Raw genomic sequence first — 14,689 nt, forward strand, 5'->3', positions numbered from 1 at the left:
AGATGAGAAGATTTAATATTTTAAAATCCAAAAGTTATTACTGAGTGGAGAATGGAGATCAATATCGAATTCCAGAATTCAATTCGTGTCATGCTCCAATCCAAGTTTGACAGCTTTCCGACTTTTCGATTTACAATACAATTATTCCAAAACAATGACAAATTTCATTATTATATAATTGCATTCCTAACCACGCAATGTATTAATTGAAATTTATTAGGAAATATGCACATGCAGTTTAGTGAATGAAATGTTTTAAAAGTCGCGGTAATTTGCTTGTCAAAGTTCAAATCTAATTACCAGCTTGAATAAATTCGTCAATTCAAATCAGATTTTAATATAGCCAAAGTTCTTAAATACGTTTGTTTATAAATTCTCATACCTGCTCATCCCTGCTAAATAGTAGGCTATGTGTACCATGCGATGTCCGCAGTATAGGGTAGGGTTACCATACGTCCTCTTTTAAGAGGATTTGTCCTCTATTTTGACTTTTTTGAAAGTGTCCTCGGAGGACGCCCAAGGCCAAATGTCCTCATTTTTGAGATTTTGTACAATTTTTTGCGAATTTTGTTTGAATATGGGGTAAAATTCGAGTGATGTAGAGTAAATCAGCACAGAAGTAATGCTCCGGCGGCTATTTCGGGAGCTGAGCCGGAAAGTTGACCTTTTTTTAGTTAACTACCGAATAATGTATCAGAAAAACTGTATTTCAGGCTTTGATCCGTAAAGATGACCTTTTTTAAGTCAACCGACCTCGAAGTGGGGAAAATTTAGCATTTTCTCAAGATTTTCGTCCAGTATTGCCAGTCTGAAAATTTTGAAAAAGTGTCATCTTTTCAGATTTCCAAAATATGGTAACCCGAGTATAGGTTGCTGCAAAACACTTATTGCAGCGCATAGACACCTATTGACTTTCTATTTGCATTGAAGACGGTATCAAATTTTTCCTAGTCCTGACACCTAATAGATATCAAGATCTTGTTCGTGTGATTTCTACGGAATTCTGCGAGCGCAATCTTGCCCGTATGTAAACCGGTGAGTATTGGAAATGAGACGACGTTTTCTCGCACGATTGAACCAAGGAGGCCTAACTTTTGTCAATTGATCGTCATCAAATTGATATCCATATTATTATTCGTATTATTTTTAAATTCATAATTTAGCGGATTGGACACGTTTGGGATCCCAAGACGAGATGAAGCGGTTTTGTTCTCAAATTTTGAATGCCGATTGTGACGCTTTATTTATGACGTAACATTGTGTTTGTGAATGTGACGCACTGAGCCACTGACGCCGCCGCATTTCTTCGCATGGATCAGGAATGGGCAAACTACGGCCCGCGGGCTGCATGCGGCCCGCAACACCGTTCTGTGCGGCCCGCGAGCGTCTAAAGAAACTTATTAAAAATATTCATAAAATGCGCACTAAAATCAAATTAGTGCAAGGACTTGAATAAACTTTTTCTTAGTATATTTCACCATAATAATTCTAAGGCAGTGGTTCTCAAACTGGGGGCGTGAAAGCATCTGAAGGGGGCGCAAAGCTGAGCTCAACTGAAAATTTTTTTCGCGATTTACATTCACTTCATAATTATTGCTTAGTATTTAGTCCTAATTTCATATTTAAAAATCTCTCATCCGCAATCGTAACCTTCCATGCCATCAAACTATCCGTTAGGTTGGCTAGCATCCTAGTTGCGTTTTGTGATATGACGACAAGGGGGTGCGAAATCTTTCACCGTCATAAGGGGGGGGGGGCGTGTCTTAAAAAGTTTGAGAACCACTGTCCTAAGGTAAATACTTACTATATTATTAATTTCTGATGCGACAGCTCGATCTCAAGGCCCATCACGCAGTTTGAAAGATTTCAACTGCTACACATCACAGAAATCCTAAACGAGATTGACATAATTCGGATCCCGAGTGTGATTTCAGATTGGCCACTCCAGTTTTTCATTATTTCAGTGCTGTGCTTATAAAAAACGATTCGCGAGTGTCTTAGGTAGATTGATTCTCTGTATGCGCAGAATCCTGGTATATTCATATTTTATCTACACAGAGTAGAAGCGTGTCTGAAGCTAACATGGTTATGATGCCGTCAGCATTGTGTGTCCTGAAACTGAACCAAATGTGGAATTAGTACATCTATGAACAGATCGCTGCTCACTGATTTAAATTTCAATCCTGTTCTAAGAATCGGGACAACCGACTTCCATCTCTATAGGCCTATCATTTTGACAAATTGGTTATTGAGGTCGACTAGCCTAAGAAATCTCGCCAATGTTTCTGGCGCATGCACGATATCATCAAAGCAATGTTTGGTTTGATTTAAATAAGCATATGTATTATCTCCATGTCCTTACTATATAATCAAATACCAACATTGCGTTTTGGTTTATTATCCCAATTTTATATAGTGCGGCCCGCGAATGGATTCAGATGTTGAATGCGGCCCGCGAGCTCAAAAGTTTGCCCACCCATTGCATGGCTACACCCCGAGCCTCATTTTGGAACTTTGAAAAAGTGTTGTCGCTAAGCCTAACGTTTATATGAACTGGTCTTTGCTTCCTTCATTGGAGTCGCCCTCACGCATGGAACTCTATATTTTTAAGATGTATAGTCGTATTGAATATCTGAATTATATCTATAGACGGTATAATGTATACATATCAGAACAACATTTAAAGGACAGCAGAAATTACGGCACTCAAATCGCATGCCAGTAATGCATACTGAGCAACTTGTTCAGTAGACAATTGATTTAGGGCATCGTAATAATGCTTAACAACCTTGATCGCACATCTTTATCGCCTATTTAGTGACTATATTCCGTTTAGTGTCATCCATAGGAGCGAGTTGCGGGTATATTTAGAGATAATTATTCCAATAAAAATGGGCGTGTGGACATTTCATTTTACACCACGAAATAATTACACACCGCAGGGGAGTTTCGTGGCGTTTGGGTCACGGGCTGCGATTATCCCACTCCATTCACCCCAAAGCAGAACAGCGACGTGTGTTGATTGAATGTTATGCGTTGAGAAAAATACGGAATACTCATTCGGCAGAGTAGTGGATCAAATATTAGGGCTTTGCAGATTTACGGATTCTCTTACCGTCTACGTTAAGTGGACACTTTTACGTCAGTATGCCCTCCATACATGGCGGAACGTTTTCATAAATTTGTAGACCTTCTATATTTGCTTTAGTAGAGATATAATTGAACGTCGATTTGTGATATGACACATTTCAGGTGAATGATATTTACTGCTGGCGCGTAATGCTAGCGTCCTCGCCAGTTATCGTCGTTCTCATTGTAGGAAGCCTGTTGTTGGCCTGTTTTTTCGCATTCTGCCACGCCAAAATGTCCAAGAAGAGAAGGACCAAAATGCTAAGGAATCAGTTGACTCTGCGAGAAGAAAGAATAAATATATCAAGTAATCACCAAATATCATTTCCATTCGCTCAGCAGTTACCTGGTTACCAGTCGCCGCGAGTCTTTACGTACGACTCGGAATCTTCCAAAAACACAATACGATCACACAGTTCTGATATTCCAATCACGGTGAGATCAACTCAAAAGACTGTGAACAAGTACGAACACGTTTTGAAAGCTTCGACATTAAGAAAAGCACCGCGTCGTGGCAAATCGCCACGTTCATCGGGGGAAAGAAGATATTCCACTGCACCGAGGTCGGCTTCGTCTTACCTGCCCAAATCATCAAATTCGAGTGTTGGCGAGTTCCACAATACTCTGCGGCCCTCACGGAGTAAAGCATCCAAATCGCCGCGAAGAGCCATGTCATCACGAGAATTTCGTCGCTTCGATTATAAACCGAAATCCAATGTGGCCAGGTCGATTATGAAGAATGAAGTTCCATTCGCAACAACTGTGTCAATTCCGGAAGAAGATTAGAGCTAGTCAGTTAGCAAATTAATGAAGACTGGGCAAAATCGTGGGCGGCACCTTTATGTTGCAATGAGCTTCATAGATTTTCGGAAAAAAAGTGTGTACACTGCATACACTGCAGGCAGTATTGCTGTGAAATATACATCGTTTTCTCTTGAATCAGTGAACTCATATAGACATGGATGAGAATCTAAAAAATATTGTACATGTACTATGTACTTAACTATGTACTTACTGTACTGTACATAGTTATAATCAAAAAGCATATTGCATAACCGATCTGCATGACGTCATAAGTCTGGTCATGCTATCACTTAAGAGTCACTGTTGCGATACATTTGTGAGTTGTCTGTTATGACACCATGAAAGATAATTTATTATTAGCAGAACAACCATACGACCATAAACACTAATGTACTAAATGGGTACACTGATCTTGTGATGTGATAGCGTTTGACATTTAAGCAGTATTTAACTCTGTTCAACTGCAAATGTGTAGCGTCATTAGGAATGGTTATGCTGAACGTATAGCTTGTAGCGGTCGATGCAACGACTTGTTGCAGGACACGCTGGTATAGTGCTTGATTGGAGTCGACGCCACAGCTACAGTTCCCGTTGTACGCACAAGTTGACTGACTAATGACCGCTCTGCGTACTCTTGCAATCCTGATCACACACGCAGATCAGAGGAGCTTTCTTTAATAGCACAGAACAGCCAAATAGTAGTAATATATAATCCTATTTGTGCGAATAATTATCGAGACGACCGATTTCGAATCGTTGGGCGGGGCCGTTCACAATTCCATTTGTGTGCCTTGGAGTCGACTTTTATCAAAATACACCAACCAAAACTCTGTCAACAAAAGGAGTTCTTGTACCACCTAAAAATAGTACATTGAACGCTCTCTCTTTCATGCTGGTGACGTCATATTTTGTGAAACGATTGTTGATATACAATGTTCTTTCCAATTCTCTACTAGTTACTGACGATTACCCCTGACGAGTGTCAGCCGAAAATATTCGGGTTCATTTCAATATGAATATACTATTCAATTGAACTTATATCGTTCGGATTAGTGTTGTCTTCACTCGAGTCTATTCTGAAATGAATAGACTCACGCATGAGAAATATGAAATGACTCGTGACTCGAATTTAAGTCTTCTAGTCATTTTCCAAGACAATTTGGGTCACGACCGCACGAGAGCGACAGTTTAATGTACGTAATATTAGTTGAATTTATTGCAAAAAATTGTTTTCACACTTAGCAGTTCTGTGGATACTCTGTATAGTTCTAAGTCACGGTTGTTGGTATTTTAACCTATAATCAACACTCACATAAAATTATGACAATATGACTTGACCAAGAAACATGTGCCAACCCCTTTATTATTAAGTCGGCTGGATGTTGTAGCCAGATTTTAGATTTCTCTTGAAAACTCCAACTTGATAACAGGGTATAGAGAGAGAGAGAGGAAGGGTGTAGGTGCCCGATTTTCTGGGGTTAAACCACTGATATCTCATAAATGTTTTCCAATTTAACATCTTACATATTTACCTTCACGATAGCGTCTCGGTCTTTAGGTCTGGACCATTGTCACGTCACGACAATACTCAATTCATATCAGCTGATTCTTCCTCCAGGGAAGAGGGAATGACGTTACCATCGCCAAAGACGTTCAGTTAGTGAGGAATACTGTAGTTGGTGAAAGGTGAATAGCTTATTTTGAACAACCACACCAAAAATAATATTTTGAAACTGAAATTAATTTAAGCATCTCAAAGTGCTTTACGAAGAGTTCTTTCAAAATCACAACTATAATCGCGGGCGACAAAATATGACATCGCATTGTTGACCCTGGTAAGTCAAATGCTAGTTGTGAGAATTATATTAGACTCTAATTGCGAAGCCATTAATTTAGTTATCAAGCATCAATTCATTAACACTTCGAACAGAGGTCAAACAGTCATCCTCGTTAGACCATAGTGGAAAACTCGTATTGTTTTATTGTTTTATTGAATGTGACCCACGGTTACGACGAATCTAGCGCTGTAAGAATGGAATAAATGTTGCTCTCATTGAAGCGCGCTTGGACGCTTGCAGCCACACGGATGATTAATTGTTTACAAGTGATGCCCGCGAAAAACAATTCACGGAACATTATCTTGCGTCATAATTCGTAATTCCGATGCCATTTACACAAACGATTGACATTTCCCATCTTCAAACAGCGCGGTATCGATACTAGGATGCATCATATAGGCACCGAATCTTGGCAGTCACGAATAACTTCCGACATTTTGATAACATCGCATTCGATTCGGGTTATATAGTTTCAGATCAACTGATGTCAAATCACTCATTCGTTTGGCGCTCGACCGAACGGTCAGATTATCTGATGCCTATCAATTCACGGAGGAGATATTGCAACCAAGTCAGACTCTGAAGACGCAGTCAGTACTGTAGGATATATCGTAGGCATTGTTGCATTGTGGTCTAAATTAAAAATACGCAAAGCTACATTAGCAGCTATGAGCCAAATCTACTGTGGTATCATAATTGTCTCCTTACTTCCGTTTCTGTGTCGTGCCTACGAAATCAATGCAGGGTGAGTAGACAATTATTGCGTAACACCAATTATTGTGTGTGTAAAGAATGCACGAATACAATGATGGATCAGTTGTTGTTTTCAGCGAACAAGTGTGGAGTGTGAGAGTCAACAGAGATGACGATTTTCTGAGATTAACGAATATCCTGGTGCAGCCAATTGCCAAGGTTCATATTTGCTTTGTTGTAGCCAAGTTGATATAATAAAATAATATTAGGTCTGCACCTGCTAGTTGTAGAACATAAAAAGGAGCAAAGTGCGAGTATAAATAGTGTATCAATAACCGGCATTACAACAAATGCAGCCAACTTGAAGTTGCAACTATAATCTAAAAATATATTTTGCTGCTGAATTTGACCCAAGTAGTGAACTTTTTGATGACATCGCAAAGTGTGAACCTATAGTAGGAGGTGCGCGTCTTCAAGAGCCTGGCTATATGCTCGTGTTCTTCCCAGTTGTCGACTCAAATAGACTGCCTGAAAATCCAATTCTCATGACAATCACCAATTTACCAGTATCCTTATTTGACTTCCTGTTATGCTGGAATTGCGATACCTATCAATGATTCCGACACCACATATTCCGTAGTGTGGTAATTTCCTGGCACTTGTATGTATATTCCCTCAATGCATTGATGCCGCCACATATTCTCAGGTGTGCTGATCATTTTTTCTGGAATATGTATTAAAATATTGAATCGACCCACAAACAAGCAGTCATTTCGCAAATCGTGAGTACACTGTTTGGACTTCAGTTTGCACTGCAACAATATTTCCCAGAATTTGCTGTTGATAACTTTCGTTGGGTATAGTTGATCGGTTACGCATGAATCAGGAGGCAATCTTCTTGCAGATAAGGAACAGCTCATTGATTTACGAAACGACACGATTTTTTAAACTCTGTTTCCACAACAAGAATGCAATAGTTTTGACTGTATGCTTCAAAATCCTATCCCATCATCGGCACAAAAGCAATCCATATTGAATTGCGTTTGCAGCTTTATGGCTACTATATGAACATGACTTTTATGTTTTGACTGAAATAAAATCTGTAAACGAGTGCGACTGGCTGGCATCGACGACGAAATACGTGTATCTGTTTGTCAACAATGCAACCTCGTTTCGTCGTATTTGTTGGTATAAACAAGTGCATTCTGATGCATGACATTACCACTTGAAAATATTCTTACATGCGACTTTTTTCTCTTGTAAGAGTGCCAGGACCGTTGTATTATTGGTCTAGTGTGCCGCAAGCTTAAGAAATTTGTGAACCACCGCCTCAATAGATCTTCCAAACATTGTTATGTTTAATTAAACAATACTTATAAGGCTGATTCATGGTCCATATGGGCACAGTCATCGCATACAGTAAATTTCTGTTTCAATTGTATTCATGATAATCAGGGATAAGCTTTTCCATCAGACCAAACTGAACTCGCCCGTTTAATATTTGCGTTTATGATTACGACAGTATCGGCACGAAAATCCACGTCACTGAACCAGGCAAGGCTCTCATAACAACCCTGCAACTTATAGAATCTAGCTACCGTAGATATACCGATAACAGTGAATGTCAGATACGCCTCATTCATAGAAGAGTGAATGCGTTCTGCTTTTCAGGTCGAGAGGGAAAGGTCTCATCACAACCACACCCAACTATATTTCCGCGTCGAAAAGAGATACATAAAGCGGCTAAGGACGGAACTAGCAATCAACGGATTCCGTTATGACATCATTGTACGCGATGTTTTGCAACAGTTGGATATGGAACACCAAAGTATCAGCAAGAGACGTAAGCGTTCCACGTCTTCTTCGGTCGAGTTCGACTACACCAGATATCATCGTCTGAATGAGGTACGTTCCAATCTTTTGGAGCTGTCACATTACAAATTGGGGATTGAATTACGATTGCTTTTCTGACTTCTACATCCCGGCAGCAGCAATACAAGCTTACAAAGTTTAATGTTTATTTGACAACTATAAGACTATGTGATCCACGATTGCATCCTAAAATGTTTCTTTACGGCTTAGGTTGTTAGGTATTCACATAAATGTCCTATACTTTATACACGCGGTTGTCTTACGAAAGGCGCTGTGTATACAGAGCCATGTCGTAATACCTCGAATACGTAAAACCAAACTTACCCAATTGCATAATTTCAGTTGTCTAATTAAACTAATTAGAGCAAAATGTCGGTAATTTAATTATAATATCATTTGTGGAATGTTTCTATGCTCTAATTTTGTTTCTAATCTAATTTCTGGCATTCCTTAAAATGCTATAGGAGAACAGTATAGTCAGTGCTAAACGAGCCAAGCTTGCTGTACACACATTTGTCGTTCTCGTGCTTTTTGGAATGAAGTTTTATTTGATACGATCTGAGCTGGATGCACTTTCCAATTTTTCACGAATTCAGTGATTCTAATCCAACTTCTATATTTTCAGATTGAGGACTGGATGGATTCAATGGCCTCGAATTACAGTTTTGTGAGCAAAATTAGTATCGGGACATCGTACAGAGGTCGCCAGTTACACGTTTTGAGAGTATCTGCAAATCCGAGCGATAGCAATAGGCCAGTTTTATACGTAGACGCTGGAATACACGCGCGAGAATGGATCACACCGGCCGCGTTGATGTACGTTGTCAAAGAGGTGAAGAATTCATACAGCAACAACCTACCTAACTACAAATATAGATGCCATTTTCGAAAAATATTATCAGTTGTCGTGATGCTCTTTCGCCAAGAAATTATTATAATTTCAGTCATAAATGTGATCCTAGCCTATTCCAAAACTACTTTTAATTTTTGAAATACACAGTGTATAATTTAAGTAGTTTCCCTACTGCCTCCGCCCAAAAAACGTGCACTTCAGTAAGTAGCCCAAGTAGTCAAACTAATTGAATTGAGTACTCAGAAAAAAGAGTACTTCGTTACAGACAATCTCTGTATATTCCTAGCGAAAGGCGTTCGTAATCGTAAGGAAATACATTTCTCAAATACAGATTGTGAGCAACCACTCGTACGCGCACTTGTTACCCGCGCTGGATTTTTACTTCGTTCCTGTTGTCAACCTGGACGGTTATGATTTCACTTGGAAAAGGGTATGTTCTCAATTACTCCGGGTCGAACAGTATACCTCTGAAGTTTACGTGGAGTGTCCTTGTTGCAGCTTCGCAATCGACTGTGGAGGAAGACGAGGCGGCCGTACCCAGCGAATAATCGTAATTGCCACAGCGCGATTTCTTTTGGTGTGGACGGAAATCGAAATTGGGATGTAAATTTTGGAGGTGAGAACCAAGTTGACCGGATCATAGCATACTGATTTCACGTAGTTGCAGTGTTTTATTTTTAGTTTAATCTCATAGGTATTACTCTCTTATATACTGTCGTCATATACCCGATAACCACCTAAGCCATTAGTGCTTACCCTTTGAGTCCGCGAACCCGTGGGGGGTACGAGGCACCAAAGAAGGGGGTACAAGATGAATTGGAATTATACGCTATTTAAAGTTCAAAAATATTTCGCTAACCATCAAAAATGGAAAATTTTATGGACATATTTATTCAACATTTTCTAAGCGCTATACGCGCGATTTCATAACAATGCACACAAATTCCCGATTTTGCGGCTAAGGCAACAAATGCCTAGTAGGCAGATAATATAAATTTTTTGACAAGTCTTGCGTTTGTTAACTGTGTAATTCCGGTCTGGGCGGTAAAATAACGGAATTTTATGCTTAAAATGAATATACAAGCACCGTACCTAAACAACTTGATCTATTTCACTATTGTGCAGGAATGAATATTTGCTTATTTGGTTACATCGTGAACTTTTATCTTGAATCTAGTATGAACACGCGCTCTATCTTTCTGAGCAGTTCATCGGAATCTATGTCACCAATATCAAACATAATCATTTCGAGACAAATGGACAGCAATAAGGAAGGCTAATACATCAACCCATCAAGCCCCCCTCTGTTTGATGGTAATGATCCACTATCGGCTATCGGCTATCTTCTCTCAGTATAGATCCAAATCGCATAGTATATATCATACATGCAGTAAAAATAATATATTGTGGAAACGTTTCGATGTATCACTGTTCCAATATAAAGTGTTAGTCGCAATATGCATTGTTGCAAGTACATGTGATTCACATATAAACGTACATATTTTGTTTTTACATGGTATGGCTATGCCATGGTATACACGTGATGAACTTCATCACAAATAGATGACTTGCGCGTCACCAAAGACTAGCTCGCTGTGATTAGTACGCAACCTCAGGTGATGTATAACAAGACTACAGACTACAGAGGCATAACATATGCCCCGTAAACACGGTGACATGACATTGCTTCCGATCAAAACAATTTGGAGAAAATTTCTAATTTATCGCTCTCTGACTGCCCCTACGCACGCACAAAAATTCAAGCGTTAAGTTTCTAACAGGAGACGGAGCAAGCAACACCACATGCTCATATTTATATCACGGACCATTTCCGGAATCGGAGAATGTGATTCGCCACTTGGCGGACTTTCTGCGACAGGAAAAAAAGAGGATAAAGGGTCTCATATCACTCCATAACTACGGACAACAAATACTTTATCCTTACAACTATGACATTTCCAAGTCGGCCCCAACTGAATCGCAATTGGTAAAATTGATTCTGAGAATATATCCACGTCCGTGCTAATACAGTGGTTCTATTCAGAGATTCGTGGGCAACAAGTTGAGCGCAGCAATTGAATCAGTACATGGTAGAAGATACGAGAGTGGACGGGGATCAAAAGTTCTATGTGAGTAAGGGGGGAATTATAACGTCAGACAGTATTCATTCATTTTACTATCCGAATCAAGTCGAATCAAATTTGTACTGACTCGAATCGACTTATGAGTCGAAGGTATAGTGCCATGATCCCAACACTGCATCGTTGTGGATCCCGCCATAATTTCCATGGATTAGAAATAAAACTTGTAAGTATAATTTTCTCCGTATAAATTAACTTCTCTTAGCATATTAGTTAGGTCTGAGCTGCAATATCCGAAGCAGACTTGTGCAACTAAATAATTGTAGTTGTCTAATTACAATACCAGGAGCGAAATTCTGGTAATAAAATTCTAGTCTAATTTGTAAAATGTTTCTGTGCTCTAATTTTTATTCTTATGAAATTTCTGGTTTTGCTGAAAATGCTACATGAGAATTGTATTGTGTCAAACGAGCCCTCCCTGGTGTACAGACATTTGCCATTTTCATGCCTATGCGAATGAATTCTGATTTGGAATGTGCTGAACTTGACATTTTCTGTATTTCTTCGGAATTTTATTCAATTTCCAAGTTTTTACGAATTGGATAGTTCTTATTCTAATTAAATTTTAGATGGCTGTAATGTTTTCAATTGTCCGATTCTGATCTGAAGACGCGTTTCCAGATGTATTTTCCGGAAGCACCAGCGACTGGGCGTACGAAAAGGCCGGGATTCCTTTGAGTTACACGATTGAAGTACGGGACACCGGCACCTTCCGGTTCGAACTGCCAGAATACGAAATAATCCCCACCAGCGAAGAGGTGATGGCGGGAATTCAATACATCAGCGAATACATCATCGAAACCTATGCGCCAGATGAGGCCATTTCGAGCCAAGAACCTAAAGCGTGACACCAACAGTCCAACACATTATTTGTTTGATCGTATTAGATTCATTACATCTGGCGACGTACTGTACGGCCTTACTTCAGCAAAGCCACACGCGAGGTTATCAGTGGTGTGCTTTCGAAATCGATTGGCGAGTTTGACAGTACCATTCGTCAAACTGTGAAATGTAATGATGGTCACTTTAGGCGCTTATTATCGGTGTCGAGACAATATTGATATTGAAACAATTTGATCCAATGCCTACCTGATGGGGAAATACATGCATCAACTAAGGAGTTGATCTACAATTCTACATTTTCCTATCTTCAGCGTTTTACGCTATACATCATCCTCACAATGATAGTGAAATACAGCCGAGGTCGCAGCAACAATATCTCAATAATAAAAATGCGAAATATCTTACAGCTCAATGCGTAGAATCAGCACAGTACATAAATATTCTTTGATTGATCACATGTGTAATGGAGGTAATTTAATAATGATTAAAATAAAATAGTGATCGACTTGCAAGGGAATATTCATATTCCATCTTTCTACCACATAGATCGCGCATCAAAATCGATCACTTATCATTATTCCCGATATCCGTTAACTATTTCCAGTATATCCGTCGGAAACCACCAGTAATCGAATCGATCTGCGCTTTTACTGAATACGAGAAATCTTCGCGAGAATGACAAAAGTGCAGTTGTGATCCCGCCAGCTTTCCAGGATTGCACTAATAGTAATTGTATAGTGACACTGCAGAAGTTCAGTCGATTCTCATCTGCGTTATGCGTCACTCATGTAAGTCGCTGTCGTTGTCATTGACACCTTTGTAATAAAGACAAACTCTAGCATAGAACGATATACAGTACTTATCTAACAAAATAACGGTCAATGACATAGAGGCCTACACCAGGGATGTCAAAGATTCGGCCCGCCAGATGATTTCATTCGGCCCGCATGTAGCAATCCTGAGTAGATTGAAAAATGCTTGTATTATTCAGCACGTTTCTAACAAATGTTGCGATTTTTAGTATGAAATGCGTCCATTAAATATAATACCGCAAGACCGCAAATGTCGAGCACGTTCAGACGTCACAGTATAACCATCCGACAGTGGTATTGTAGTTTCATTCCACTCACCATTAGTAACAAGTCGGTGACATTGACACTCAATTTCGAGAAGGCAACAATTGCACACTCAATTCCAAGTTTTATGGAAATAATCACCCAAAAGTAGTGCTAGTGTAAAACCGTTATATGCGGATTACATGAAGAATAGTATAGTTACATTAAAAGATTATTCAAATATCCGTAATCGCAGTGCGGTGTCACTTGTGATCCGATAGTTTCCCGTCTCCGGAGAAACCCGTCCCACGATTTCATGATAGCGAACCAAATTCCCACTTCTGCGTTAACGGTAAAGTTAAATCTGGTGTATTTTTCAAAACGGTCAAGGCTAACGCCATAATACGACTAAAGCAAAAAGGAGCATAGAAACAGGCCAACTTCTAATGTCGTTAGAGCCACTGATTTAGCGGTTTATAACCAATCACGATATTTTTGCTCATTAGATTGATTGCGAATAACGGACCTGCCAGAATAGAACTCAAATATGGTCCGTAATATAATATATGCTTGAAAATAAAGTATATGCAAAAGAAAAACAAGGTCATGGATTTCGAGGGAGCATTATGGAATCAGTTGATTGGTGCGGCCCGCGAGCGACGTAAAGGTTAGAATCCGGCCCGCGACTCAAGTTGAGTTTGACTCTCCTGGTATACAGAAAGATGAGAGTGCGTATATTCTCCTCGTGCGGTCCGTGTACTCTTCACTGTCCAGCAATTCATTGAACATGAGCACACTATGCCAGGTGAAACCAGTGCAACATATCATCGCTCACAGTGTGCGATAAAAATTTCTCGGCCTTTGGAGTTCTTTGCCATAGCGTTATATGCGTTATCCCTTACACGGGTTGTAGGCTAGGGATCATCTGCGTTTGTGGTACAAAATCCTATAGAAATACCCATTCATATGGGCGAAAGTGAATCAAGTACATCAATTCTTATAGAGATATATCCTAGGGTTGCAGTAGATTCGGATTTTGTGTACCACCAGCGGTATACACAAATATAGAAATAACTGTATTCAAATTTTACAGTCGTGCCATAAGAAATGAAAAAAATTGGGCTTGTCTACCTTTCCCCTTAAAGAGCTTTACAATACGAAAGTTAAAACCCCCTAAAATTGCTGGTGGGGAGTTCCCGCCCGGTTGTGAGGTAGGTTGATGACCATTTTTCAGTCATCGGCTTCTCAAATCTTGCACTCACGGTAATTGAAGTGCTTGGGAGTCGCGAACTAGGCTATTTCCCTTTTGAAGGGTAGGCCTACCACGAGGTCAGAAAGGCATAGAACCACCGAGCTAAGGAAATCGGCGTGACACATGTTCGAGACACAGATGAAGACCCTGTTCACTCAAGGTCCTCATATATAATGAAAGTTAACCTATATTGAGTTGAATTTCCGTGT

At 39.6% G+C, this 14,689-nt stretch overlaps 1 protein-coding gene and 1 long non-coding RNA gene across 5 annotated transcripts; one reads left to right on the forward strand and one right to left on the reverse strand.

Moving 5' to 3' along the window:
• Positions 1-3,297: 3,297 nt before the first annotated feature.
• On the reverse strand, positions 3,298-3,846 carry LOC145454565 (uncharacterized). Its single transcript, XR_013920170.1, has 3 exons — positions 3,709-3,846; positions 3,476-3,583; positions 3,298-3,408 (listed from the first exon to the last, which is right to left on the reverse strand). It is a non-coding gene; the product is annotated as an uncharacterized LOC145454565 (long non-coding RNA).
• A 2,404-nt stretch (positions 3,847-6,250) lies between these two features.
• On the forward strand, positions 6,251-12,577 carry LOC145454555 (carboxypeptidase B-like). Of its 4 annotated transcripts, none has more exons than XM_080332529.1 (9): positions 6,251-6,516; positions 6,602-6,683; positions 8,136-8,369; positions 8,962-9,168; positions 9,521-9,619; positions 9,688-9,805; positions 10,971-11,176; positions 11,234-11,318; positions 11,940-12,577. In XM_080332529.1, the coding sequence occupies exons 1-9, from the start codon at positions 6,440-6,442 to the stop codon at positions 12,176-12,178; spliced, it is 1,347 nt and encodes a 448-aa protein (XP_080188655.1). In that variant the 5' UTR covers positions 6,251-6,439; the 3' UTR covers positions 12,179-12,577. The 4 variants fall into 4 exon arrangements, with proteins under 4 accessions (XP_080188655.1, XP_080188656.1, XP_080188658.1 ...); XM_080332530.1 differs by having other exon boundaries at positions 11,952-12,577; XM_080332532.1 differs by having other exon boundaries at positions 11,900-12,038.
• Positions 12,578-14,689: the final 2,112 nt, after the last annotated feature.

Source organism: Botryllus schlosseri, chromosome 13, assembly GCF_051294905.1.
Source record: "Botryllus schlosseri isolate E-star chromosome 13, Bs_hap1, whole genome shotgun sequence".
NCBI lineage: Eukaryota > Metazoa > Chordata > Ascidiacea > Stolidobranchia > Styelidae > Botryllus > Botryllus schlosseri.